This window comes from Gracilinanus agilis, chromosome 4 (assembly GCF_016433145.1).
Source record: "Gracilinanus agilis isolate LMUSP501 chromosome 4, AgileGrace, whole genome shotgun sequence".
NCBI classification, from domain to species: domain Eukaryota; kingdom Metazoa; phylum Chordata; class Mammalia; order Didelphimorphia; family Didelphidae; genus Gracilinanus; species Gracilinanus agilis.
In genome coordinates this window covers 447,965,184-447,992,404 of record NC_058133.1, presented here as the reverse complement: position 1 = coordinate 447,992,404, position 27,221 = coordinate 447,965,184, and the positions used below count along the sequence as shown (strand labels likewise).

Sequence of the window (27,221 nt, the reverse complement as noted above, 5' to 3'; positions counted from 1 at the left end):
ATTAGGGGTCTACATTAGGCAGCCTATTTTCTCCAGGATCCAGGAAGAGAATCTTCCTGGAGAGCCTCCTCTAATATAGCATTACTGCATGGAGGACACCCCAGTTCTGGCAGATCCTGAAGATGGAAAGCCTTCAAACATAGGTCTGGTGATAGACTGCATAGCTGCTATCCAAAGGCTGGCACAGCTAAGTTGGGAGATAGGTTTTTGGCAGTTTGGCTGCTGGGTGATGATTTCTTGGCCTGACAATTCTCAGATTGTCTATTAAATTGTTGACTGATTGTGATCCACATGTATATTCATAACAAATAAATGATTCTTAAAATTTAAAAATTGACAAAAATAAAAATTTGATTCAAAATAAAAACTGGTCTTCCATGAGATTTGTAGCATACACAAACTCAATTGTCAACCTACAGCTAAAGTTCCATAGTGACATGACGATGAAAAATGAACCAATCTTCTGGGTGCTATGCTCTGGGGAAGGAAAAAGCAAGGAAGGAAAATCCCATCTGCACAAAGTGTTGGGGTGAGGAAAAATTGCCTAACATTTTGAACTACATATAAAAAATGAAGTGAGCTGCTTCAGATAGTAGTTGGTTCTTGCTTGAAGATTTCATTAGAGGTCTTCAAAGACTGGTTGACAATTTAATGGGTATGTTTTGTGAAATGTTCAGGTGTATGTTAAACTAAATGGCCACTGAGACCCCTTCCAACTCTGAAATCCTGTGATATTCAATCTACTTAAGAATTGCAATGTCTTTTACTTGCTTTTATCTAACTTTCTGTCTCCCCTAGTACCTAATAGTGCTTCACATGTTTGCAGAATGGAAATGAATATAACATCTTTTGCTTGAGGAATTCTTAAATATCCACATTTGTATCTCATTTTTCCTTATGAGATGTCAGTCCAATAGGACACACTGCATTATTTCCATTTTGAACATAAGGAAATGTATCAACTGTACAAGATCACTGACAAGCTCATCTGATGATCTTTCCACCAACACTGCGAAAGCCTTACTTTTCTTAGTGAAGCTCTGTCATCCTCACAGGTCCTTTTATAATGTTATCTTTCTAGTAATTCTGCTAAGTAAATGTCCCTTGGATGGAATCCAAGATGAAATCAAGTTCTGTACCATATAGGATGTCAGTGTTTTCTACTTAACTATTATGAAACCTGCTTCATTCGAGTACTTATTGTTTGTCTTTAAATAGCCACCTGCAACTAGAATGAGGCAATGCTGTTTTAAAGTTTACCATGAGAACAAATAGCTAGTTCATTTGCCTAGAATTGCTTTATTAGTATTTTTTAGATCAGATTTCAGCAAAGTGGATACAGAGATTAGATACAAGTTAATTAAGGACACATCCCTGTGGCTACAAGTTTATAGCATTTGAATGGAACCATTTCACAAGCACATCTCTTTTTGGTGAAAGGCAGTCTTCAAGATGTTTATAAAGAAATTAGCTTTCCAGTCTCAAGCATTTGTCCTTGAATTTTAACAATTCATTATACACATCTCAGTAAACATGCATGGAAAGATTTATCAGGTGAAGCTCTTTCTAAACAAACCAAGAACACTCTGCACTTCATCTCTAAAATTAAGCTCATTCATTTGATAAATTACTCCCCATTCACCATCATGTACTATTTATCGACTGAAAGTTAGTGCAATCCATCATTGAGGTATCATAAAAAAGGCAAACACCCTAAAAGTGTGGGTTTGTCATCCCAATTCCTTGGCACTCAATAATGTGAGTTTCTTTAGAGGAATCATCTTCATCTTCTGACTTTTTCACAGTAAATTTGGCCTAAAATAAGAAAAACAAATTTAGATGGTAAGTTATATTACGAGAACCAAAGGAACAATTCAGTAATTCCTATGAAGTAAACAGGTGCTAATATCACTCTTAATTTTTTTATGAAACTGCAAAGATCAAGTGATTTATCATGTGTCATACATTATGAGGTAAAATCCCTTTTAAGACTGCAGAATTGGAAGAAAGCTCAGTGGTCAGGGTATGTATGGGTTACATATTGAAAAGGAATACTCAACATGCCTAATAAGTGTCCCACCATTGTATACTTAAAGACCTCCTAAAAAGGAGAAACCCACTATCTCTTGAAGAAAGCTAATACACTTTAGGACAGCTCTAATGGTTGCAACATTTTTCCTGACAATCAGACTCACTTTATCTCTTTCCAACTTCTACCCATTGTTCCTGGTAGAAAAGTGCCTCTTCCATGTTGACAGTCCATCAAATATCCAAAAAGGCCATGAAGAACACCCTAAATCTTCTCTCTGCCAGGCTAATAATCCTCCCATTCTTTCAAGTGATCTTAGATGGCCCTTCACCATCCTAGTTGCCCTCTTTGGACATTCTCCAGCTTAACAATGTCTACTTCAAAATGGGGTATTCAGATCTAAACACAACATTCCAGAGGTAGCCTGACCAGAGCAAAATAAAGCAGAAAGAGGATTTCCCCAGTCAGTCCTGGACCTTCTGTCTTGCCTAACACAGCCCAGGAAAGCATGAGCTTTTTGTTTGCCATATTACATCATATTGATAGATCACATTGACATTGTAGTCTAGCTAAAATCCTTATGTTATTTTCAAAGAAACTGCTAACCGTTATCAACCCCACCCCCATTCTGTATTTGTGAAGTTGATTTTCTAAACTAAGGAGAAGGAATTTACATTTATCCCTTATTATATTTCATCTTATTGGTTTTGAGTCTACTGCTCAAGCCTATCAATATTTTCTTGAATTCTGTCATCTGGTATGTTAATTATACCGTTCAGTTTTGTGTTATCTGCAAAGTTGTTGAGCACACCATCTAGGCTTGACTGATAAAAATGTTAACAGCAAAGGGTCAAGATTGGGTTCCCTGGGGCACTCTCATTTGGGACCAACCTATTATCAAGTTGAGATTCTGGAAGTGGAGAACTGAAGTCTGCATAAATAGATGGATTCCCACCCCCCCCTCTGCCCCCACCCCCACCACGACTAATGAAATCACAGTTCCTTAAAGTATATAATCCCATTATTCAGTAACAGCTGCCACAAAATTAAGTAGTCTTCAAAAAGATACACTCACCTTTGTTAGTTGTTCAGCAAAATGTATGGCAGTTTGTGTATGGAGTGTAATTGGTCCTGTTTTTACTCTAGAGACCCCACTGGCTAATGCCATGAAAATGATTAGCTGTATAAAACAACAACAACAAAAGGGAAAATTTTACACAACTTTTAATATCAAAGATACAACTCTACTTTCTCCATTAAAAAAATGCTACAAGAATGAATGAAAATATTTTTTAAGAAAAAATCAATTACTTCAAATCTTCCGCATAAAATGACAAGTCAAGCTTTCAAAAGTTATGTAAAAATATGAAATATTAAGTAGGAATACTAATTATGGTGTACTTCTACATAATAACAGGAGAAACAATAGTAGCTAATATGCATGTGGTTGTTTATTGTGTTTCTTATCAATAGTTTATTGGAGCTTTATGATAACCGTGTAAGTTAGTTAATATATTATTATCTCCATTTTGAGGAGGAGGAAACAGAGGCTCTTAAGAGATCAAGTGATTTCCCCCAAGGTCAGATAGAAGCTAACCAAAGCCTTCTGATCCCACAGCCAGTGTCTATAAAAAATTACCTGGTCCTGCAGATACTCATCCACAGCTCCTCCATGTCTCAGATTACTCAGCAGCATCTCTGCAGCTTCAATTCCAACCTTGTCAGCAGATATGCCTAAGACAGGACGATACAGGTGAATTAATTAGCACCAAACAGGCAAAAAAATCAGCAGTCAAGAAGTCGGCAGGCCCCCAAAGTTTGGCGGCTGATTTGGTCAGTACTTACAGGCTCAGTTTGCACCTGTTCTTTTATGGGAGACTGGTCTGTGCATATACAAGATTTCCCAAAAGTTTGGGTGCAGTTTTAAGCATTAAACTTATACACAAGGTTACACATGTAATGTATATGTCTACTTATATGCAAGTTTAATGCTTAAGACTGCACTAAATCTTTTGGGACACCTTACATTTCAATCCTAGCAGGCACAGAAGAGAGACTTTCTCTCATCCTATCCAAAAATCACATTTAAAAGCCCTTGAATATAAGTATGGTCTAACAGGATTTTGACTCCATTTCAATTGCCATCACTTTGTTGCAGATTTTGCTTGATCAGATTTTAAGATGTAAAACAGCATCCATCGCTCATTAAACAGTGCCTACTATGTGTCAGTCAATTTGTTAGGCATTAGAATGCAATAAAAACAGTATCTGCCCTCAGGGAGCTTACAGGCTACGGTGACAAAAAATAGCACATTCCAAGTATTATCTAAGCTCCAACAGGTAAAAATTCCTTTAGCTTAAGTGTAAGCTAAATATTTCCTAAAGGTCTTCAAAATAGGAAGCAGATAATTTATATTAGGAAGACGTGCTGGGCCCCAGGCTTCAGATCTAGAAAGAAGAGATAATGTGGCAACTCTGACTGCCTTTTGGACATCTTGAGCTGGATATTCTATAGGCATCTCAAACCTAATAGGTCCAAATGCATTTTATTTTATCTTAAACGTTCCCTTCTTCCCAACTTTCCTATTATTTTCAAGGATACCACCATCCTCCCAGTCACCCAGCTCACACCCCTGGTGTCATTCCGGCTCCATCACCTGCTTTGGTCTATATATCCCATGTGCTATCAAGGTTAGTTGTTTCTATCTATGCCAACATCTCTCATATACATCCTTGCCTCTCATACAGCTACCACCTAGTTATATCAGGCCTAGACTCTTACAAAAGCCTGCTAATTGAGTCTAAGTCATCTTTCTCCATGCTGATTCATTTTCCACCAAGCTGCCAAAATAATTTTCCTCCTCATCCTCAATTCAGCATGTTCCAGGGGCTCCCTTTTCCTTTTACAATCAAATACAAAATCCTGTTTGGTTTTTAAAGCCTTTCATACTCTGGCCCTTTCCCCTTGCCCCCACTCTATAATCGAGCTTCTCTGGCCCATTTCCCGACTCTGTGCCTTTTCATTGGCTACCCCTCATACCTGGAATGCTCGTCCTCCACATATCAGCCTCCTGACTTCTCTCAAGACTCAGTTCTAATTCCACCTTCTGCACCAACAGGCCTTTCCCTGTCTCTCTCCCCTTCATGTTTTTTCGCACTTGAAAGTGCTTTCCATTTACACTGAATATATGTTGTTTGGATAACCATTTGCATGTTGTCTTCCCCTTTAGACTATGAGTCCCTTGAGAGCATGGGCTATGTTTGTGACTTTCTTTTTAATCTCAGTATTTAGGGCAGTGCCTAGCACAAAAGAAACACACACAAATGTTTACTGACTAACTTGCCTCAACTCACTTATCTATTTAAGTGGCAGACCTGGATAAGAACCCAAGTCACCAAACTTGGAATCCCAGAAAGCCAAGAGTAGAAGGAATCTTAGATATCATCTAGATTGACACCCACTCTTCTTTTGAGAGATGAAGACACTGAGGAAAGAGATGCCCCAAGGTCAGTTTTATTTATAAATTAAGAAATTCCCCTGATTATATCAGGGCTCACAGTGTTCTTACAAGATAGGGAATTTTGAAATAAATTAAGCTCTTCAGTCTTTAACTTTATGGAAATGCATCATAAGAAAAATAAGAAATACCCATTCATGAAAAGGCAATTCAAATACAAAAATGTTCACCACACTAGAGCTTTTGTTCTCTTCTCACTAGCCTTTACATCATCTGCTGAATACAAAATCAACAATGTACATGTATAACAGAGAATGTGAAAGAAGCAAAAGGCATGATCCCTGCCTAGGAGTTTTAGACACAGTGGAGAAAACAAACTAACATGAATGAAAAGAAAAAATAAACTGTCAAGCTACAGTACTGATTATAAATGCATAAATGCAATGCAGGGTAATAGTAAGAGGGGGTGGAGTAGTCAGATAAAATTTTGTGAAAGAAGGACTCCAGTTGGATTTTGAAATCTTGACAAGATTTAGGTAAGAAGAGTGTTCAGAGAACACTGTATTAAGAATAAGACAACAGGCGGCAACAGATGGCATTGAGTGTGCTTCCCTTGCTCAGCCCTCAGTGGTGAAATGGACAGAAGAACTGTTAGGAATCAGACAGGTTGGATTTAAGTCATGGGAATGTTGCCATAGTCAAACTGTTTCACCTCCCTGAGCTTTGGTTTTCTTATCTTTAAGGCTGGGACAATATTTGCACAACCTACTCTAGAAGGTAGTTGTGAGCAAAGTGTTAAGTTAAGGGTCAAGTCCTATTCACATGAAAACTATCCATGTTTTGATTAATGGCAGTAGAAGACAGTAAACAAAATTCTTGAACAAGATTTCATTGGAATTATATTCTTAACCAAATGAGCTAACGGGTCACAAAGAAAATAGTTACAACTTTTCAAATCAACACAGAACCCTTGGATACTCTATGTGTTTCTAAATGTTAATCATAACATTGAAAACGTCAATAAAAAATAATTTAATATAGCCTAAAGGAAAGTTTACTATAACATACTAAAATAAATATATAATGGAAAACTTCCAGCTCATTAAAATAAACATTAAGAAAGTTTCCAGAATTGAAGGAAGGCCTCAGGACAAATATACAACGAATTTAAAGTAGTCCTGGGCAAATATAGGAAAATGAAGAATGGTAATTTCATTTATTGATGGTATAATCTCTGACTGGTTTTTTGGTAATAAAATTTGCCTTGACCAAAGACGTAAGGTGGAAGAGTTAAAGAATATATCAAAATCAAACTATAGCTAAAATCCATCATATGTTTCACCTCCACTAGAATTATACAAAACTAAAGCTGGAAAGTATCACACACAGAATCTCATATTTGGAAGGGCTATAAGAAATCATTCCCCAGTATGTACATGAACAAAGATCCACATTATTCAATTAAAAGATCATTTATTTATGCACAGTCCTATACTAGTGTTGGGGATACAATGACAAAAGTAAAAGTTCATTCCCCAACTCAAGAAGTTTACATTCTACTAGGGGCACACAAGATCCACAAAAGACAGAATATATGAAAAGTGTGAAAGAGTTTTTTTGGAAAGATAAGACTGCAAGCAAATGACACAAAAGCTCTGCATTTTCCACCAGTAACCTCTAGTTCCACCACCCACAAACAATTCCTTGAAAATGCTTTATTCATTCCCACCTTGAATATATCATTCTTCAATTCATAGCCCTTGCCCAAAATATCCAGCTCCATTCTCTCCCATTGTTCTAAATTCTATCCATTCATACTTATTCAGTTCACATACAATCTCTTTCATAAAGCTGACCCTAACCATGGGAAATCCAAAATGAGCTGTCTGAATTATTATAACACATAATCAATCATATCAATTATTTTATTGATTTATTATTGGTTTATTATTTGTTATTGATTTATTAATTTATCAATTAATTTGAAACTTATTTATAGTACATTGTTAGTCAATTCTGTGTGTACTCTTCTTGCCTTTCCCATCACAGGACAAGGTTCTTGAGGGCAGAAAATGTGATTTATTTTGTTTTGTATCCCACATATATAGTAACTAGCACAGAATTCTTCATTCAGTGAGGCTCACAAATATTTGTTGCCTAAATGAGATTTAAAAAAAAAAAAACCCTTACCTCCTGTCTTAGAATCAATATTATTTATTGGTTCCAAGATAGAAAACTGGTAAGGGCTAGTGAATGGGGATTAAATGACTGGTTCAGGGTCACACAGCTAGGAAGTGTCTGAGGTCAAACTTGAACCCAAGACCTTCTATCTCCAGGCCTGGCTCTCTATCCACACTAAGCCACTTAGCTTTCCCCTTGGATGAAATTTTAAGGTAGTTCAATTAGAACTAATATACGTTTTTAAAATATTTCATACTTACTGTCAGATCAACACATTAAAGCTATTATAAAATATTTCTCATGTTAAACAGGCTTATGACAAATAGAGTCTTACATTTTTATACATGGTGATCTTCAGTTTGAGTTCTCTCCTTGCCAGGCTACTAAGGCCTTTTAAGTTATTTTAGGAAAGAAATTATCAATTGATGAATCAGAGGATTAAAAAGAATCTAGTCTAATTCATATGAGAAAAGGCCCAGAAGGGCTTGGTGTCTTACCCAGGAGCATAAAGTTGGCAAGTACAACAAAAGATGGCTGGACTGGTAGTCAAGGGTGTTGGGTTAAAATTGTGGCTCTGCTACTTTCTACCTGTGTAACCTTGGGTAATTAATTTTCCTAGCTTTAGTCTCCTCAACTATATAAAATCAATAGACTAGACTAGAAAACATTAAGGGTTTCTTCCAGTGCAAAATCCATGATCTTATAAGAATGAAGTTTAAAAAACAAATTAAATTTTGCCAAGTCCAAACCAAAGAATTAATACAAACACCCACACCCCTTTCATTCTCTATAACATTTCAATTCTTATTTGAAAAAAAAATAATTCCCTTTCAAAAAAGTAATTATTTAATGTATTTAAAGTATGATTGATTTTTAGCAGCAATAGAATTCTTTTTTATTTAAACTAATATAATTCTAAAAAATATTAAACCACCACATTCATCTAACATTCTACTGAATTCTAGGCTTCTTTCTTGGCAATTATTTTTGTTTGATTGCAACATTTAAAACTGTGACTCTCTCATTTATCTGTACCTCTTTTACCAAGTGATGATCCAGCAAACAAGCAGCCTGTTGATGTCTCAGCCACAATGCTGCATAGAAATTAAAAAGTGTCAATTCCATTATTACAAATATCCTTTAAAATTACTGGTAAATATAACAGTGTACAGTGATCACTAAATAGACAGAATCAAACTAAAACCTGAATCCTTATCAGAAAATGACTATCTATCCTAAGTTAATGGGTACAAACATTCCATGTTGCAACTAAATAAATGACCCTGACCACCAATATCCCTAAACCACATATCCCTAAGGGTTTTTTTTTTAAATAGGAGAAGCTGGGGATGGATTTAATCAATATCTACATAAGAAATATCTTCTCTTTCAGGACAATAACTGATTTCTTGATGAGAACAACAACAAAAAAAATAAACCCAAGATGTGATTTCATACCAAAGTGGGATGACATTTCACAGGTAAAATGATACCATGAAGCAGACTAAAATTATCTTTAAAAAAAAAAAAAAGGGAATCTTTTAGCTGAAATGTGTAATTTTTCAGTTTATGGATAAAATCATAAATAGAAAATTTACTTTAAAACGCCTTATCTAGAATAAGGTAAAAAGAAACAGCACAGAAACTAAATGTAAATGCTCACTCAAAGGGTAATTTTATTTTTCAAGGATATCAATTAAAGGAACTTTCTAACCTTTGAAACAGAGCCCTTTTTATTGGATAGTCATTCTCTAGATTGAAAAATTACTTGCCAACTCTAGATATTTACAAAATGACTTTTCAACCAAGTTACATAAAAGCATTTGGAAAAGTTTCCTTCAGGATCATTTTTTAAAATCAACTACTAATGAGCTCCATTAAAAAGTAAAGTCTCTAAACAAATCAGAGGTCTCTCATAACAACAATAGCAAAGTTCTCACAAGAATCCCAAGTTTTAGAAACTACAAAATTCTTGGAATGAACTTTTCAAATCTTACATAGTTTTATATTTAGCCAGAATACTCTTAACAAGTCTTTTCAAAAACACTACTCTCATAACTTTTTTAAAGAGGAAAATTACTTCATAACTCTAAACTAATGACACAGGAAGATATTGTCTTGTCTCACATTATTCCATTTCCATTGCCAAAGGCTTGTTCTTTAGGTTCCTGAACAGGCTGGATGTTAACGTACAGATCCCTGATTTCCTTTCTGATGCATCTCACTGCTGCTGCTGCCATATCTTTTGCTATCTAATTTGATAAGACAGAAAGGCAACAGTTACAGTAAAATTGAAATAAATCACTGGTTAGTTTGACAATTCTTTTCAAGCCATCAAGGATAATTAAAGTAATTAACAATTTTTATATGCATTATTCAGAATCATTGCTCAAGTGTAAATTATATCATGAAAAGATTTATCAAAAATAAACAGTTATTCTAATCATTTTAAAGAATAGGTAGCATGCCATTTACCAAGAAATATTCATGCTTGTAACATCTAAGATACTTACTTTAAATGGTAAAACACCAGCAACAAATGTTCTTCCATATATCTTGGTCACCGTGCCACGATCAGTTAAATTTATTGGGTTCAACTGTTTAACTGGTGACATTCGGACAATTACTTCACCACCGCCTTTAGGATAGTAGCCCCTATGAAAAGTACACATACATCACACATAAATATTTACCAGAACAAGAAAAGAAATCAATGAGACTTGAATAAAAGACAAATGATATATGAATATAGTCAACAATTCTAAAGCTGCTGAAACAGCAGTGATGACAAAATATTGAAGTATTATGTCTTTGTGGTGGATTAGCTATATTAGTTATGCAAAAAGAACAATTGCAAAGAACCTATGATTTCCAAAGTGTGCTTGGGCAGTAAGTAAATGGGACCCTGGTGTGGGAATTACCTCTAATAAAACAAGGCAACCACTCTGATGGAGTGGCTGAAGCATTAAAGTAAGTTGCTTAGGGTCAAGGTGATGGTCAAGGTAAGATCTGAATCCAGGTGTTCCTACCCCAAGCTTATCATTTCATCCATGACGTCATGATGCCTCTGACCATGAAACATTAATTTTAAGCAGAGTCAAAAATTCACCTCCATCACTACCATCAAAGTTGGACATAATAGAAGGCAAACTCAAGATAATGTCTAAATCTCTTGTTCATTCTATGAAATTATTACCAATTATACCATGACAAAAGAAAAAGTCTCTTTTTCTAAACTCACCTTCCACTTTGGCCTCTTTTTTTTCTAACTTATAACAAGAACATGAAGAAAAAATGGTTTACTTCTAAATTCTTTAAGACGGGGACTTCTTCCTCCTCCAGTGTGTTTATTTTGTGTTTTAGCCCCCGAGGAGAAGAGAAGGTCCTTGGGGACACAGACTCTTTTCGTCACTGTTCTCTTTCTCCCCAGTGCCTGGGATATGGTGAGCACCAAATGCAAGCTTGTGATAGCCCCACGTTCTGTACATCATGGGATCCAAGGGCCTCTCACTTCACTAGTAAGTCAAGACAGCGTTTTGTGTGGCCAACAGACACAATGTAGAAGTTTCCTGAGGAAGTCTCTGAGCTCTACGACACACACAAGGGAACACTGGATATGATGACAACCATGGCCAGAACTTCAAATTCCAATGCCCTTGAGGCTTACCTTCAAAGTTATAATGAACCCAATGAAAAACTTAAGGGGAATAAGCTTTTATCAAGGGCCTATTCTACAGCAGGCACTGTGCTAAGTACTTTATAAATAGTCTCTCATTTAATCCACACAACAACCCTGTAAAGGAGATGTTACTATTATTTCCACTTTTATAGTTGAGGAAACGACAACAGAGGTTAAAGGGTCATGCACAGAGTAAGTGTCTAAGGCTGGATTTGAACTTAGGTCTCCCTGATGCGAGGTCTGGCACTCTAGCCACAAAATGATAGTACTCTAAGCAGGTTCATAATTATACTTTAGAGTTTGCCTGACCAATATAACTGCTTAGCCATGAAGTGTCTCATTTTTTGTTGTTTTTTAGTTATTTCAGTTGTATCCAACTCTTTGTGACCTCACTTGGGTCTTCCTAGAAAAGATACTGGAGCTGTTTGCCATTTCCTTCTCCAGGTTGTTTTACAGATGTGGAACATGAGACAAAGAGGCTTAAGTGACTAGTCCAGGGTCACATAGCTAACAAGTGTCTGAGACCGAATTCATGATCCCTGGCCCAGAGCTCTATTCTTTGAACTATCTAGTTTGTGTCTCATTTGCCATGTCAGTAAAACCAATGTAAATAAGAGATCATAATTAGAAAGAAAACTATTAAGTATGCAACCTACCTCATTTTAACATCACAGTCAAACTTGAAACCAAACTTTTCAACAATTGGTTTGAAGACCTGCAAAATTGACATATTTTGTTATTTTGACCACCACACTTTTATGTCCATAAGCCCAACTCTGTGGAATGCAAAAATACTTGGGGCATTTCAGTATTTCTTTTTTCCCCCCCTTTTCTTTCTTTCTTTCTTTTTTTTTTTTTTTAAACACTTGCCTTCCTTCTTAAGAGTCAATACTGTATACTGGTTCCTTGGCAGAAGAAGGTAAGATCGAGGTTCTGGGGGTAAAGTGACTTGCCCAGGATCACGCAGTTAGGAAATGTCTGAGGCCTGTAAGGATTTTTAATAGCAGCCATGGTGGGTCAAGCTTGATTGCCAGTTACCTGATTAGAATCAGAATGAACTGAGGTGGCATGAGCCTGGCGTGAGCCAAGGGGCCGTTGGAAACAGCCTATTTAAGGGGCAAACCTGAACCAATCCTGGTCTTGGTCTTGAGATACAACTGGGCAGGGAGGGAGGTGTCTTAGGCTTAGGCTAGGACAGAGTATATTCTGATATAACTCTTAACCTTTACCAGTCAGAAATATATTCAAATTTATCAACTTCAGTTCTCTGATATTTACATCATCAAGAAGATTTATTCAAAACCAAACCAATGTCTGCTGAACAAAACTTCAAATCAGAAGAGGTCAGACCTTTCGGCCTGACCAGGCTGTCAAGCCATCCAAAGGCTCCTGAATATCAGTTAATTATCTGGGAGATTCGACAACTATTCATCAACTTAGATTTAACTTAGAAATCCTATTCCCTAGGTTCAAATCCAGCCTCAGACACTTCCCAGCTGTGTGACCCTGGGCAAGTCACTTGACCCCCATTGCCCACCCTTACCACTCTTCCACCTAGGAGCCAATTAAGGGTTTAAAAAAAAAAAAAAGAAATCCTATTCCCACTTTCCATCATCAATCCTATTTTCCCCTTCACCTATATATACCAACATTTTCAAAGAAGCCATCTGCAAACCTGTCTGTGATTCTCAAGATTCCAGATAGAGTGTCAAGTGAAGAAGTCATCTGGGTTGTTAGGGAAATACTTCAAAGTTATTAATCCTCAAATCAGATTCTGAATTAATCCTCAGAACTAGTTACCTAAACTAATCGGTCTTGTTAAATCTAACATACGAGTTTACTAGTTTAGGAATTAAAGAGAATTACATCCATCTTCATTAGTTACTTAAGGATTTAGGTAGAACTGATCAGCTGTGTTCACCGATCAGCTGATTCTTCAGTTCTCAAGCTCTAATACCAAACAATTATCAGAAAGTTATACAATTACTGGAGGAAGATTCAACCCATTTCTTACTGAGCCCAATTGCACTTGGTGTTGACCTTTTGGGATCATTATTTATATTCGTGACCCATTAGGATCAATACCCCAGGAAATTATCATAATGGGCCAAATTTGATTTTAAGGCCTTCTGTCTATGCATTTCAAACAAGGTAAAAGATATATTGCTAAAGTTAAAAGGTTTAACATTTTCTTAGGATCACAAAATCATAGATTTAAATTAAGATGCACGGTCTTAAATTTAAAGATGCTATATGCTTGCAGTAAATTCGAACAAAGTAGAGTGCTATCATTAGAAAAACTTTTATCTCTATACAGCTTTACAGGAGTTTCTCTATTCCTTGTGCTTGTACATCTCCAAACTTCTCAAGGCCAGGAGAAAGGAGGTTCCCACTAAGAGGTTAATAGTAGAAATAGAGGAAAAAATTTAAATGTCAACAAAGAGGGAGGAGAGAAGACAATGGTAGCAGAGGCATCCTCTATAGAAGGAAGGGAATGAAGCTGAAGAACATGGTGAGAAGAGGCCTGGGAGGCAGCAGCCCAGGAAATCAAAGTATGAAACAAAGCCAGAGGCTTCACCGAGTCTGGGAACATCAATTAAAAAACACCAATTCAAGGCCAGGATTAATGGATTCCTTGAAGTTCCAAAGATAGCTATTCTGCTTTTTTTTTTTCTCAAAATCGTTATAATAGAAGTTAAGGTTTTCTACTTTATTTTTTCTTTTTTAATTTTTTTCTATGGTTATATGATTCTTGTTGTCTCCCTCCCCTCTTGCCTCCTCATCACTCCTGGAGCTGACAAGCAATTTCACTGGGTTATACATATATTATCACTCAAAATCTATTTCCATATTATTCATTTTTGTTATAGAGTAATCTTTTAAAACCAAAATCCCACACCACATACACAAATAAACAAGTGATAAATCATATGTTTTCTTCTACATGTCTACTCCCACAGTTCTTTCTCTAGATGTAGATAGTATTCTTTCTCATAAGTCCCTCAGAACTGTTCTGGATCACTGCACTGCTTTTAGTAGCAAAGTCAATTACATTTGATCATCCCAAGGTCTTCTACTCTAAAAGCTGGCTTTCATCCTATTTAAGTAATCCTGAGAGAATTAAGTCTCTCAGGATTACTTAAATAGGACTCATCCTGAAATTTAAAACCAACTTTAAAAATCACAGTTCAAAAGACTCTGGTTTTGTCTGATGGTTCTGATGTGGAAAGAAAGGCACTTACCATCAATGTGTAATCTATCTGTGGAGCCATTTCAGCATTAGTGCCACCTTTCAAACGGAGCTCCGATGGAGAAGCAGCAAAAAGAACACAGGGCATCGAAACCTGCAGCAACAGGCACACGCTCCTGGTAGGGCCAACAAATACATGATACTATGAAAAATTGTCACATTTTGCTTTCAAAATTACATCATACATCAATTGGAGCAGAGCTGAGGAAGAAAGTATGTACTCTTCAATAAAGCTTAAGAATGTAAACATACTTCAGAATGGTAGGTTTTTACATTGAAAGGGGGACTCTAAACATTTCATCTATCACTAGCATAGTAGAAAGATGCAAATTTAACATTTTCCTAATTTGTAAAATGAACTGTACTACCTCAGTGGTTCTCAAACATTTTTTACTCATAGCATAATATTCTTTATACTGAAAAATCATCATCCACTGAAGGTTTAAGTGGGCTACACAGTGGGAGAGTTGGGAAATCTCCCAAGGGAAACATTTTTGTTAAAAATTCAAGGATTGCTGAAGTTTAGTAAGTTTGCACCCATAAAAGTCATTATAGTTATTTTGTGAATATTATGCTTAACATATTAAGTTTGCCGGGTAAATAACCTTCATATTAAGTAACTTTTATCTGCAGTAACAGCCACAATTTCAAAGCATACATAGCAAACCCAACATACCTTTTCTGAAACAATGGACTAGGACAGCAGTTTTCAAACTTTCTGGCATGGGGAGCCCTTTATACTCTAAAAAATTATTGATGATGCCACCCCCAACTCTACCCATAAGAATTTCTCTTTAGGTAAGTTCTATTTGTTAATAGTTACCATGTTAGAAATTAAAATACTTTAAATTATGGGAAAAAAACCTCATGGACCCCTTGAAAGAGTTTTGGAGACTCCCATGGTTCCCTGATCTATAGGAGAACTCTAAGAATCACTGGACTAGAATAATCTCTAAGGTGTCAACCAGTTCTAAATTTATGAAACTCTCTGATTGGAAATAAAATTTCTCCAAAAGCTTGAGGCCTGCTTTTTAAATTTTTTTTCCCTAATGCTAAATGGTTGTTTTACTAAATTATTTTCCTTACCCAAAGATAGAGCTTAACGTATACAATGTGATATTTTTTTGTGTGTTATAAATCCATCTGGTAATATGGTGAAGTCTATGGATTCCTTCTCAGAATGTTTTTAAATGCATAAAATAAAAGGAATAAGATTACAGAGGAAATCAATTGTAAGGGAATAAAGATGTAATCTTCCCCCTATTCAAGTCCATGTACCCTCTTATAATCTATTAATAGGATCCATGTGCCCCAAGGTTAAGAAATCTTGTTTTAGAGTTTTAGAATTCTGCCCTACCTTGTTTATTTAAAATAATTTCTGTCCTCTTATCATCTAGTCTATTAATATGATGACTAATTACATGTGATCTTAGATGATTGGTGTTCTTTTTTATGGACTGTCTATGATTTCAGTGGCAGAGGTAACTCACTCTACCAGTGGCACCTGCTCTGCAATGATTTTGAAAAATGGATAAAGCACTTGGCCTGGAGTCAGAAAGACCTGATTTTAAATCCAGCTTCAGACACTTACTGTTTGACCCTGGGAAAGTTAATTAACCTGTCTGACTCAGTTTCCTCAACTGTAAAATGGAGATAATGACAGCATCTACCTCCCATAGTTGTGGTGAGAATAAAATGAGATATTTGTGAAGTGTCTGGCATATAGTAGGTCAGTACTTAATAAGTATTCCTGTCCTTCATCCTCCTTCATTTACCATCTTAGAAAATTGACTGAGGCACAGAGTGGTTATGTGACTTGGGAAGCTTGATCCCAGCTGTATCTCACTTTGAAACTGAATTTCTAACCAATAAGCCATGCTGCCTCTCTTATCTTTCTAATGACTAAAAATTCAAATCCCTCAGAGTATGACTTGATGCCACCTAAATGATCCAGCACTTCAGTGCTTCCCTGACTGCTCTTAAAGACCAAATAATTTGCATGAGAGCAAAGACTGAATGAATAATGTGGCAGAACATGGGGTGTGACAAGCAGCACAACCTGATGGAAAAAAATACTAACCTAGGAGTCAAAGGACTTGAGATCCAACCTTAGCTATGCAACAGACCAGCTATGTAACTCTGGGTAAGTCAGCTTATTACTCTGACTTTGGCTTTATTTTTTTCATTTATAAGATAGGAAGGCTGACCTGGATGATTGCTAAAGGACATACCAGGACCAGCACTCTATAGACTGGGTATTAGGGGACTGTTACCTAAAAGCACTGGTGGGGGGCAGCTGGGTGGCTCAATGGATTGAGAGCCAGGCCTAGACATGAGAAGTCCTAGGTTCAAATCTGGACTCAGATATTTTCCTAACTCTGTGACCCTGGACAAGTCACTTAACCCCCATTGCCTAGTCCTTACTGCTCTGCCTTAGAACCAATACATGGTATTGATTCTAAGACGGAAGGTAAGGGCTTGAAAAATAAATAAATAAAAATAAAAGCACTGGTGTTCAGAATATCTACTGAATGTTTTACTCATGTGTGTGCAGCTACAATGCTTTTTCAAATCTTAAGTTATCTTTCAATTATATACTAAGGAAAGAAAATGGTTTCAAAGTAAAATAAGGAAATAGTTTAATGGAATCAATGACCTTTCATTTGACATTGCTTGGCTTCTTAAACAGAGCTAATAAATGGTTACTTCTCAGATCTCAAATACATGCGTAGACATACCCAGCTGTCTTGGTATCTGCTGTGTGGGTTCCACCTTTGATCTTCTCTGGTGTGAATGTTATCTCTGTTGAGCCGATTTCTGCCCCTTCTAGTTGCCCATCACATAAATCTCGAATCATTTCCAATCCAGAGAGGTGTTGAGGCCTTCAGGTCATAATACTGCATCAAAACGTGTGCATTCAGACTGCCTATATACCCATATTATTTCAAACATTTATGAAACTTCAAAAATAATAAAATTATACTACCCAACTTAATGGCACAAATCCCTCATACTTACAATTCATTATTTTTTAAAAGCTTTACCTGTCTTCATTTGGCCATTTTATATAACTGGGAAAGCTGTTTCAACTGAAATCATTTTAAGATGAACATTTAAAAAAAACTCACACAGGGTTAACAGGCAAGAATGTAAATAGGAGCCAAAGAAAGCCCCATTCCATAAATCAACCTACTGAAAGTGTTTGAACTCCAATCAGACTCCTTTCCAATTCAGTGAATTATCCATACATATCAACACTAGCTTTAATCAATTAGAAATACTCCTGTCCATAGGTGAAGTGAATTAGATTCAAACACATACAGATATCTTTAAAGCAATTTTAAATAGGTTAGACAATTAAAATTTTTTAAATCCTATCTTATAGCTATTAACCATTCAGTGGGCTCATTAAAAGATAGACAAGATACAGTAAATCATTTAGAAGGAAATCAGCTGGGCTGTGTTTACCAATACAGTATAATAAGTTTCCACTCTGCCTTTTTTCTTGGTGGTATATGTAAAACTAATAATCCTACTTGAATTCACTACTAGAGTAAGGTATTTAAATTTATACATATTATTTCTTTATACTTCAATAACAAAAAAAAGGCATGTTGCAAACATAAAGAACAAAGGTTCCAAAATATTTAATATGAAACAAGGATATGAGAGTACAGAAAGTACCTATCCCAAGACATTACATGTCATAGGGAGAAAAACTAGCTCAAAAGGAACTTTAAACCATTTAACTAGAAGCTACAGAAATATTACATTAAGAAACAGCAGCATGATACAGTGGAAAGAGCAGCAAATTTGGAACTAGAAGACTTCTATTTGAATTCTTGTTCTGCCATTTACTCCCATTTGACAACTCAGAACCAATTAATTAGAGAACAGGTGAGGCCCCTTCTAACTCTAAATGATGTAGGGAACATCATAATTCTGTTCATCCTAGCTTTGAAACTTCTGGGATGCCTTTCTGCAAATCAGGCAATAATTTTTTAATACGGTTTTTCACAAGAAAGATTAGGTAGGAGTTGTATATTCATTTTCATTTCCCTGGACATGGTATTTTAACTTGACATAGTAATTCCAAAGCTATTTTATTGGTGGCATCATAAGAAAGATACAAATTGTTCAAATGTATGCTAAAAACAATTCAACAATTAAAGAAATCAACTAATTCTATTTACTATGCTAAGATTATATTCAAATCCTGAAATGAATCTGAATATAGGCATTCCTTCCAATGATGCAGATTGTAGAACTGTGCCTGCCCATCTTTTACTATTCTTGTTTATTTTCTTTTAATATTTTGAAGGCATTCATTTTAAAAAACAAAAAAAAAACCCTAAGATAATACCAAATCAGAAATGTATCTGTCTGTTGTCCTCAAATAGGTAATTTAATGTTGAACTCACATGCACATATATGAATATACAATGAAAATCCATATGTGTTCACTTATTTAACAAATATTTTATATAGAAAGTGTGACTTTGATATATCCAATTTGATGAGTAAGAAACGGCTGCCCTGGAGCAGGTTATAATTATTGGTGATAAACATGCATAAAATAACTATAATGCAATGTGGCCAAAGTGCCAGAAGAATGGTATAAGGAAAAGATATAGGATACTAATCATTTCTGGTGATGATCAATTTAACTTTGTTCAAAGAATAATTGTGGTTATTCAGTGAATAGAGAAACAAACAGGGCATGTCTTACCACAGAGATTTGGCCTACATAAAGAACCTAAGATGTATATACAAGTAATACAAGAAGAAATGAACAACTAATAATTGTTATGAAAGAAGTATAAGCAAAATGTTACCTGACAAGCAGTTTAATAGTCACTGAAAAGTTTTGAGCAAGGGACTTAAATTATGAGAATTGTGCTTTAGAAAGATTAACATGACAGCAATATGTGAGATGATTGAAGGAAAACGGGCTGAAAGTTGAGAGATTATAACAATTCAGGTGAAGGGTAATATGGGCTTGAAATAGGGTAGTAACCGTGGGAATATAAAGGAAAAAAAATATTCCAGTTACACTGCCAATTTTGTGACTATCAGATGTATGAAAAGCTAAGAGGGGAAAGTGTTTAAGATGATATCAACCTTTCTAGCCTAAATGGCAATTAAGAAAAAAAAAGAGCTAAGACCTGAACCCTGAAACATGTCCACAACTAGAGGCAAAAGAGGGAAGGATGAAGTGGAATCAGTGGATTATACAGAATATGTAATGTCATGTCACCTTGTCAAGGGAGAAGAAAATTTCAAGAAAGGAAGTGGTGGGGGCAGCTGGGTAGCTCAGTGGAGTGAGAGTCAAGCCTAGAGACAGGAGGTCCTAGGTTCAAACCTGGCCTCAGCCACTTCCCAGCTGTGTGACCCTGGGCAAGTCACTTGACCCCCATTGCCCACCCTTACCAATCTTCCACCTATAAGACAATACACCGAAGTACAAGGGTTAAAAAAAAAAAAAAAGAAAGAAAGAAGAAAGGAAGTGGTGAGATGTTTTAGAGAGATCAAGTAGCATGAGGCTAAGAAAAGGCTATAAATTTTGATAACTAAGAGAAGATTTAAAAGACATGGATCATATCTTCAAATTTTAAAGAGCTAACCACTTAGAAGAGGAACGATACCTATTCTGTTTATCACTTCAAAGAACAAAATTAGAACTAGTTAACTGAAAGCATAGCTAAGCAAATTTCTACTCAATCTAAAGGAAGACCTTTCTAACAATGAGTCTCCTTCAAAAATGTAATGGGCTACTTCATGAAGCAGTGAGTTCTCATAACAAGTGTTCAAGGAGAGGTTAGCTGACTACCTATTAGAAAATATTCTGACATACAGCAAAAGGAACCCCCAGTTAACTTTTAATATTCCTTCCAAAATTCAATGTGTCACTCAGTGTTACCTGAAATCCTCGTTATTTACCTCTTGACCCCCAACAAGATCTCTTTTTAGACTCAGAATCAAAAGGAACCTCACAAGTTACTGAGTTCATCATCCTACCAATAAAAGGAGCTGAAACAGTGGATAGAATGCTGTACTTGGAATCAGAAAAAGCTGAGTTCTAGTCTTGCCTCAATTAGTAGCTTTATCTTGGGAAAGCCACTTAAGCTCTCATTCTGAGTTTCCTCAACTATAAAACAGGGATGATATATTTTTACCATATCGGGTTGTTGTGGAGTAATGTGTAAAGCCTTCTACAACTCTTATAATGTTATATAAATTTTAACTATTTTTATTATTAATGTATGATTCCACACTCATAATAAATTCCACACTGCCTAATAAATGGTCTAGTGATAGAAGAGTCATTGCCTCAAAAGCAGCCCATTCCGTTGTAACAGATGCCTTGTTGGAAGTTTTTCTTTATGTTGAAGTGAAATCTGACTTCCTGTAAAACTTTTACCTACTTGTTCCAGTTCTACCTTAATGATCAGAATTAAGAAAATTTTTATTCTAGATACATGAAGACTTCCCCTACAACTGTCTCTAGGATAAATATGCTTTGTTCCTTCAAAGGTTCTTCAAATGATATAGTTTCAAGTTCTCCTCACTATCCTAGTCACTCTCTTCCACTAGGTGCTCTGGTTTGGGCTGCTTCTCTTAAGATATGATCCTCGGAACTGAGCATATCAGCCCAACACAGAGGGAGTGGGGTTATTACCTGTCTGTTCTGGACCTGTGTAACAGAAGTTAGGGGGCACAAATGTGTAGTGAGTGAAGCTTGCATTGCAGTTCTATGCTTTTCCTGAGTAATATCCTATAGTTTATAAGTAGAAAAGTCTATAAGTAGACAAAAAAGCAGATGGCAAGAATAATTCAGGGTTAGGCAAAGTCTACACACAGCAGGTTAATGGGGTAAAGAGAATCAAAGTTATTAATATTGTTAGTGTCTTCTCTCTAAGCTTATTTTCTGTTTACACTAAATATAATCTTGAATGTGAAATTTTTTTACTATATTGCCTTCTCCATTAGAATGTGATCTTCTCAAATGTTTTCTTTGAATCTCTAGCTCTGAGCACAATACCTGGCACAGAGTATGAGCTTAACAAACACTTGATGATTAATTAATAACGGCATTGTTAAAATATCTCATCATGACATCAGAGATGTACAGATATCAAGCTATAGAAAAGTCTGAATAATCATATGATTATCTGCTGATGGATATAGTACTTCTTGGGGTAACTCAATTTTATGAGAATGTATTACTCAAGTGATTTATGCCAGGCAACAAGAAAGCCAGAAGAACAACAGATTCATCAAGAGACTAATGTTTCCATGTTTCTTTCTTCTGAATCATAAATCACCAAAGAAAAAAATTAATTGATTTAACAATATTTTCAGTCACAGTAAACTCTGGGTGTCAAATTTAGTCTGACTTAACAAGTATTTTCAAAGCATATAAGAAAGGCAATGAAATAGAAAGTGAAGTGTAGTCCTATCCTCAAGAATAGGAGCTGGTTAATTGAAGCTAAGTAAATTAATATGCAATTTAAAGGAAGAACTTTCTAATAGTAAGGCTCCTTCAAAAATTTAATGGGCTATCTCATGAAGCAGTAAGTCCTCAAGACAAAAGATGTTTAAGGACAGGTTAGCTAACTACCTGTTGGAAGGTATTCTAACATGCAGCAGAAGGAGCTTACATTGGGGTAAAGAGGATAATCAACACAGGAGGAATGGGAAGCTTGTGAGGATCTCATAGTAGATGACAATTCTGAAGGATGTTTGGAAAGAGGCATACATGAGGAGGATGTCCATTCTAGATATAAGGGAACAGCTTCTCTAAAGGCCTGAAGCAGGAAGCAGAACACAGAGCTCTGGTGCCAGAAAGGAGGTTAATTTAGCTAAAAGGTAGTAATGTGTATTGGTGATTATACAATAAACCTGAAAGATTAAAAAGATTTCAATGTGAAGAGACTTTAAAGCAAAACTCAGGTTATCTATTTTCCCCCCCTACCACCAATAAGGAAGGAGGCCACTGAAGGATCTTGAATCAGGAAGAAGCATGGTCAGACTCATGTTTTAGGAAGATTATTTTGGAAAAGGTAGAGACTGGAAGAAAGGAATCCCAATTGGGAAACTAATGCAATAGACTGCAGTGATTCCCAAAGTGGGTGCTACCACCCCCTGGTGGGTGCTACAGCGATCCAGGGAAGCGGTGATGGACACAGGCGCATTTATCTTTCCTATTAATTGCTATTAAAATTTAAAAAAATTAATTTCCAGGGGGTTAAGTAATATTTTTTCTGGAAAGGGGGTGGTAGGCCAAAAAAGTCTGGGAACCACTGCAATAGAGCAATTGAGAACTAAAGAGGGCTTGAAAGTAGGTGGTGACTGTGAGTAGACAGGAGATACCTGGGATGCTATGAAGGCATATTAGACAACATTTATCAATGGACTGATTATAGGGGATGAGAGGGAAGGAAGAGTCAAATATGACTCCAAGGTAGCAAAGTTTAGTAGACTTCCTTACCATCTACAGATGTATAGAAGAATGACTGGGGTAGAGATTATTATTTCTATTTCTATGTTATGCTTGAGAGGTTGTGTGTGTGTGTGTGTGTAGTAGCAAATTGGAAATGTTCAACTATAGTCCATGATGTAGGACTGGAGTTTAGGAGTAAGACCAAGACTAGATGTACAGCTAAAATATGAAGTACATGAAGTACATATAACTGAAATAACAAAGAAATAACTGAACCAAAAAAGAAGATATATAGAGAAAAGAGAGACTAGGGCTGAGCCTGAGGAGGACATCCAAAGTTAGGAGGCTAATAATATTCAACTAGGAAATGGAAATCATCTTAGTTTTTCCAAAGTCTCTCCAGAGATGTTAACTACCTACTTCATGAAGTTTGGCATGAAAAACCATTTTTTGAGGAGCGCTGTAGGATGGAGACAATCCCTAAAGGTTCTATCCAGCTCCATGTGTGCATGAGTAAAAAGTGATTGGTCTTTGCTGTATTTCCCCTAACACAAAAAAAATCCTCTATTGACCTAACAACGCTAAAGTTAAGAGTCAATCTGCACAGCCAGGAATCCTAATGAATGCAACACGCCCCGTATTTTCGAATGGCCCTTTCAGCAAGGAGAAGAGGGTAGCTGCCCAGGAATCTTAGGGCTCGGCTCAATCTATGGTCCCTGCTTTACCTGGGGCAGACAAAAGGGGTTTCAAGCCGGAGGATCTGGGCTTAACATTTGCCTTGGTCACTTACTACCGCCCAGGACCTCCGTTTCCTCACTGTGAAATGAAGAGATTGGATCAGGTGGCCTCTAAGGGTCCCTTCCAGCTCTAACTCTAGGACTCTTTCACTGCTGTCTGTTTAGAGGGTACACATGGTCGGGTTAGGTCTCAAAGGCAGTCGAAAGAGAAAGCTCTGGGATTAGCAAATTGAGAGCCCTGCAGCAAGAAGATCCTCCAGGACAGGCCTAGATCTATGAGTCAATAGGAGATGACTGGGAAAGGTGGTCAAAGGGAAGCAGCCGCAGCAGCTCCACCCAGGTCTGTCCCACCCCACCCCACCCCAAGAAGGACTCCCCTTTACCTGAGGCCGGGAGTGCTGCGGCCTGCCCGGATCTTCTGCACTCTCAGGGGAAGGCCCAGCAGGCAGCTCAGGGCCGTGGATACACGCAGGATCTGGCCGCCCTGGCAGACAGAAAAGGGAAAGCAAGTGAGGGTCCGGACCAGGGTCAAGGGAGCGGGAGAGAAAAGGAAAGGGAAAACGGGGCAGTAGGAGAAGGAATGGGGAGGGGCCAGAAGCGAGCCAAGGGCAGGGACCTGGAGGCCCGCGATCCGCGCTCGCTTTATCACTCACCCCCTCCATAATGCCGCCATCGATGTCCACCCGTTGCCCTGCCATGGGGGTTGCCCCCAGCAACAAAGCTTCGGCCTGAGGAGGAGTGAGGAGGCGGAAGAGGTGGTGACTCGAGCACCACGCCGCCCGGCCTCCCCTAGCCTGGCCTGAAGATCTGGGCGGTGGGCCACAGCTTGTGGTGGGGCGGCAGCTGTGGCAACAGCGGAGGAGCCGGAGCAGAGAAAGCTCCAGGACCAGGCCACGCCGCAGCCCAGGCGGAGTTCACTGAGCATGCGTATTTCCGGACCCCGTTTCCCCCTCTTCACCCACCTCAGCCTAGGCGGCCGAACTTAAAGGGACCGCTTCCCTGACCTGTGGCCAATAAAACCTAGAGCCGTCAAAACGACAGAATCACACAATTTCGGAGTCTGAAGGGACCTCAATACCCATCTAGTCCAACTCATTTCCGAAAGAGAATTCCCACTACAACCTACCCAATTAATGTTTTTCCACTATTTCTGTGTTCTTAAGGCACAGAACAAGAAAACTCTACCCAAAATGGCATCGATAACAACTGGTAGCCTTTATAGAGTGCTTTAAAGCGAGGGTATGGTATGCTAGTAGATTCTAGCTGTGGAAAGCTGATTATTAAATCTTCAGCTCGAACATTTACACCTTAGAAATCCGGAAGCGCTACCATTCAGGGCTTGTTTATTGTCTAAACTGATTAAATGGATAATAATGTGATTTAAACCTAAATGTGGCCTTCTGAGAGGTTATTAAACATTTATCAGCACCCCGCTTGAAAATATGCAAAGCATTCTACAAATATTATTGCATTTTCTTCTCCCTACAACCCCGTGAAGTGCAATTATTATACCTATTCTACAGATAAGGAAATTGAGGCAAGAAATTTAAACTCAGCCCTACTTCCATTGAGCCATCTAGCTGTTATCTGCTATTTGTTTTCTCCTACGGCTACCCATAACCAAAATGCTTTCCATCATGTCTTTCTTGAAGTTTCTGAATTTCCTAAGTTCAATAAGGATTAAGTACTGGACTTGGAATTTCATTGATACAGGCAACTTCCAGAAGAAGCAACTCCCTCTATCACTTAGACAGTTAGACACGGTCTGCAATTTCTAGTCTCACAGAACTGCCCAAAGCAATGTACATATTTAAGATCAAACACTAGAACTCAGATCTTTCTCCCCTATCCCAGAGCCTCAAAGACAAATTATGTAACCTTAAGTTTTAGTTCCCAAAGAGAAGAAATAAGGTTCGAAGAAAAGACTCCATGATAAATCAGATATAAGTAATGTATTTATCTCCTACACACAAAAGAAATGCTAGAAGATCAAAAGAACTCCCAATATACATTAGCAGAATGACTTATAATCTGATTCAGTAACAACTTAAAAACTACTGTTAAAATCTTTTGGGAGGCTAATATTTGAACTTTAAACACTGAGACAGTTTGCAGGCATTTCACATTTTACCTACATTCTGCACTGCTCACTTCAAAATCTCTATCTTTGTAGCAAATTAAGCCAAGAAGTTGGGCTCCTCCTCTTATAACTGATTACCATCTCGGAGACTTGCTTTGCTTGTAAAGGTTTAGTCCTTCGCAGTTGTATAATATTTCTATTACTGTATACATTGTTTCCTGGTTCTGCTTGCTTCTCTTTGCATCAGTTCATATAAGTCCAGTTTTTTTTTTTTCAGAAACCATCCTGTTCATTGTTTCTCATAGAGCAACAGTATTCCATTACAACCATATCCTACAACTTGTTCATTCATTCTCCAAGTGATACAACTCCTTTCCAATTCTTTGCTACTACAAAAAGAGGTACCAAAAATATTTTGGTGCAGGTAGGTCCTTTTTCCCTTTTCAATGAGCTCTTTGGGATATAGACTCAATAGTAGTATTTCTAGGTCAAAGGATATAAATAGTTTTGTGGCACACGGTATTGCTCTCTAGAATGGCTGTATCAGTTCACAATTCTACCAGCAGTGTATTAGTGTCCCAGTTTTCCCACATCCCCTCTAACACTCACCATTTTCTTTTTGGTCATGTTAGCCAATCTGGTAGATGAAGTGGTATCTCAATGTTGTTTTAATTTGCATCTCTACAATCAATAATGATTTGAAGCATTTTTTCATAAGACTACAGACAGTTTTAATTTCTTCCTCTGAGAAGAAATGCTTTATAGCCTAATAAATTTGACTCAGGTCTCTCTATTTGAGAAATGAGACTTTTTGTCAGAGACATTTGCTATACATTTTCCCCAAAATTTGTTGTTTAAGACTATATCTTAATTTATAATTATTTGATAAATAATAATTTAAAAATAGGCCAGAGGAAGAGAGAATGCTGGCCACACTGGCAGTGCCCTTAGAGGTTCCTCTGAGAACCAAGCTGAGAGCTGAGACCCAGGAGCCTGGCCTAAGCATACCTTCTCATTCTGGGTTCCCAGCTAAAAAGCCCCCACTTCCTCCCACCACTCCAATTTATGCTCTTATGTCCCTTTCCAAAGCCTTTGAATGAAGGACTCCAACTTCACTCTAGGCAAAAACTGGGTCTTTCAGGTACCATCGAGACATGTAGGGCAAGAGACAAGGATGTCCAAAGTGCCAGAAGTCAGGAGACCTTTAGAAAGTGCCCACAACTCTATTATTTAACATTGTACTAGAAGCACCAGCAGTAGCAATTAGAGAAGAAAAAGAAATTGAAGGTATCAAAATAGGCAATGAGGAGACTAAGCTATCACTCTTTGCAGATGATATGATGGTCTACTTAAAAAATCCTAGA

At 37.1% G+C, this 27,221-nt stretch overlaps 1 protein-coding gene across 2 annotated transcripts; it reads right to left on the bottom strand.

Annotated features, from left to right (window-relative positions):
• Positions 1 to 1,289: 1,289 nt before the first annotated feature.
• RTCA (RNA 3'-terminal phosphate cyclase) lies at positions 1,290 to 24,661 on the bottom strand. Of its 2 annotated transcripts, XM_044675887.1 has the most exons (11): positions 24,431 to 24,661; positions 24,161 to 24,261; positions 17,336 to 17,479; positions 14,590 to 14,713; positions 12,004 to 12,062; positions 10,182 to 10,323; positions 9,796 to 9,920; positions 8,704 to 8,762; positions 3,669 to 3,763; positions 3,105 to 3,209; positions 1,290 to 1,815 (listed from the first exon to the last, which is right to left on the bottom strand). In XM_044675887.1, the coding sequence occupies exons 1-11, from the start codon at positions 24,473 to 24,475 to the stop codon at positions 1,714 to 1,716; spliced, it is 1,101 nt and encodes a 366-aa protein (XP_044531822.1). In that variant the 5' UTR covers positions 24,476 to 24,661; the 3' UTR covers positions 1,290 to 1,713. The 2 variants fall into 2 exon arrangements, with proteins under 2 accessions (XP_044531822.1, XP_044531823.1); XM_044675888.1 differs by lacking the exon at positions 24,431 to 24,661 and having other exon boundaries at positions 17,336 to 17,494; positions 24,161 to 24,246.
• Between the last annotated feature and the right edge of the window lie 2,560 nt (positions 24,662 to 27,221).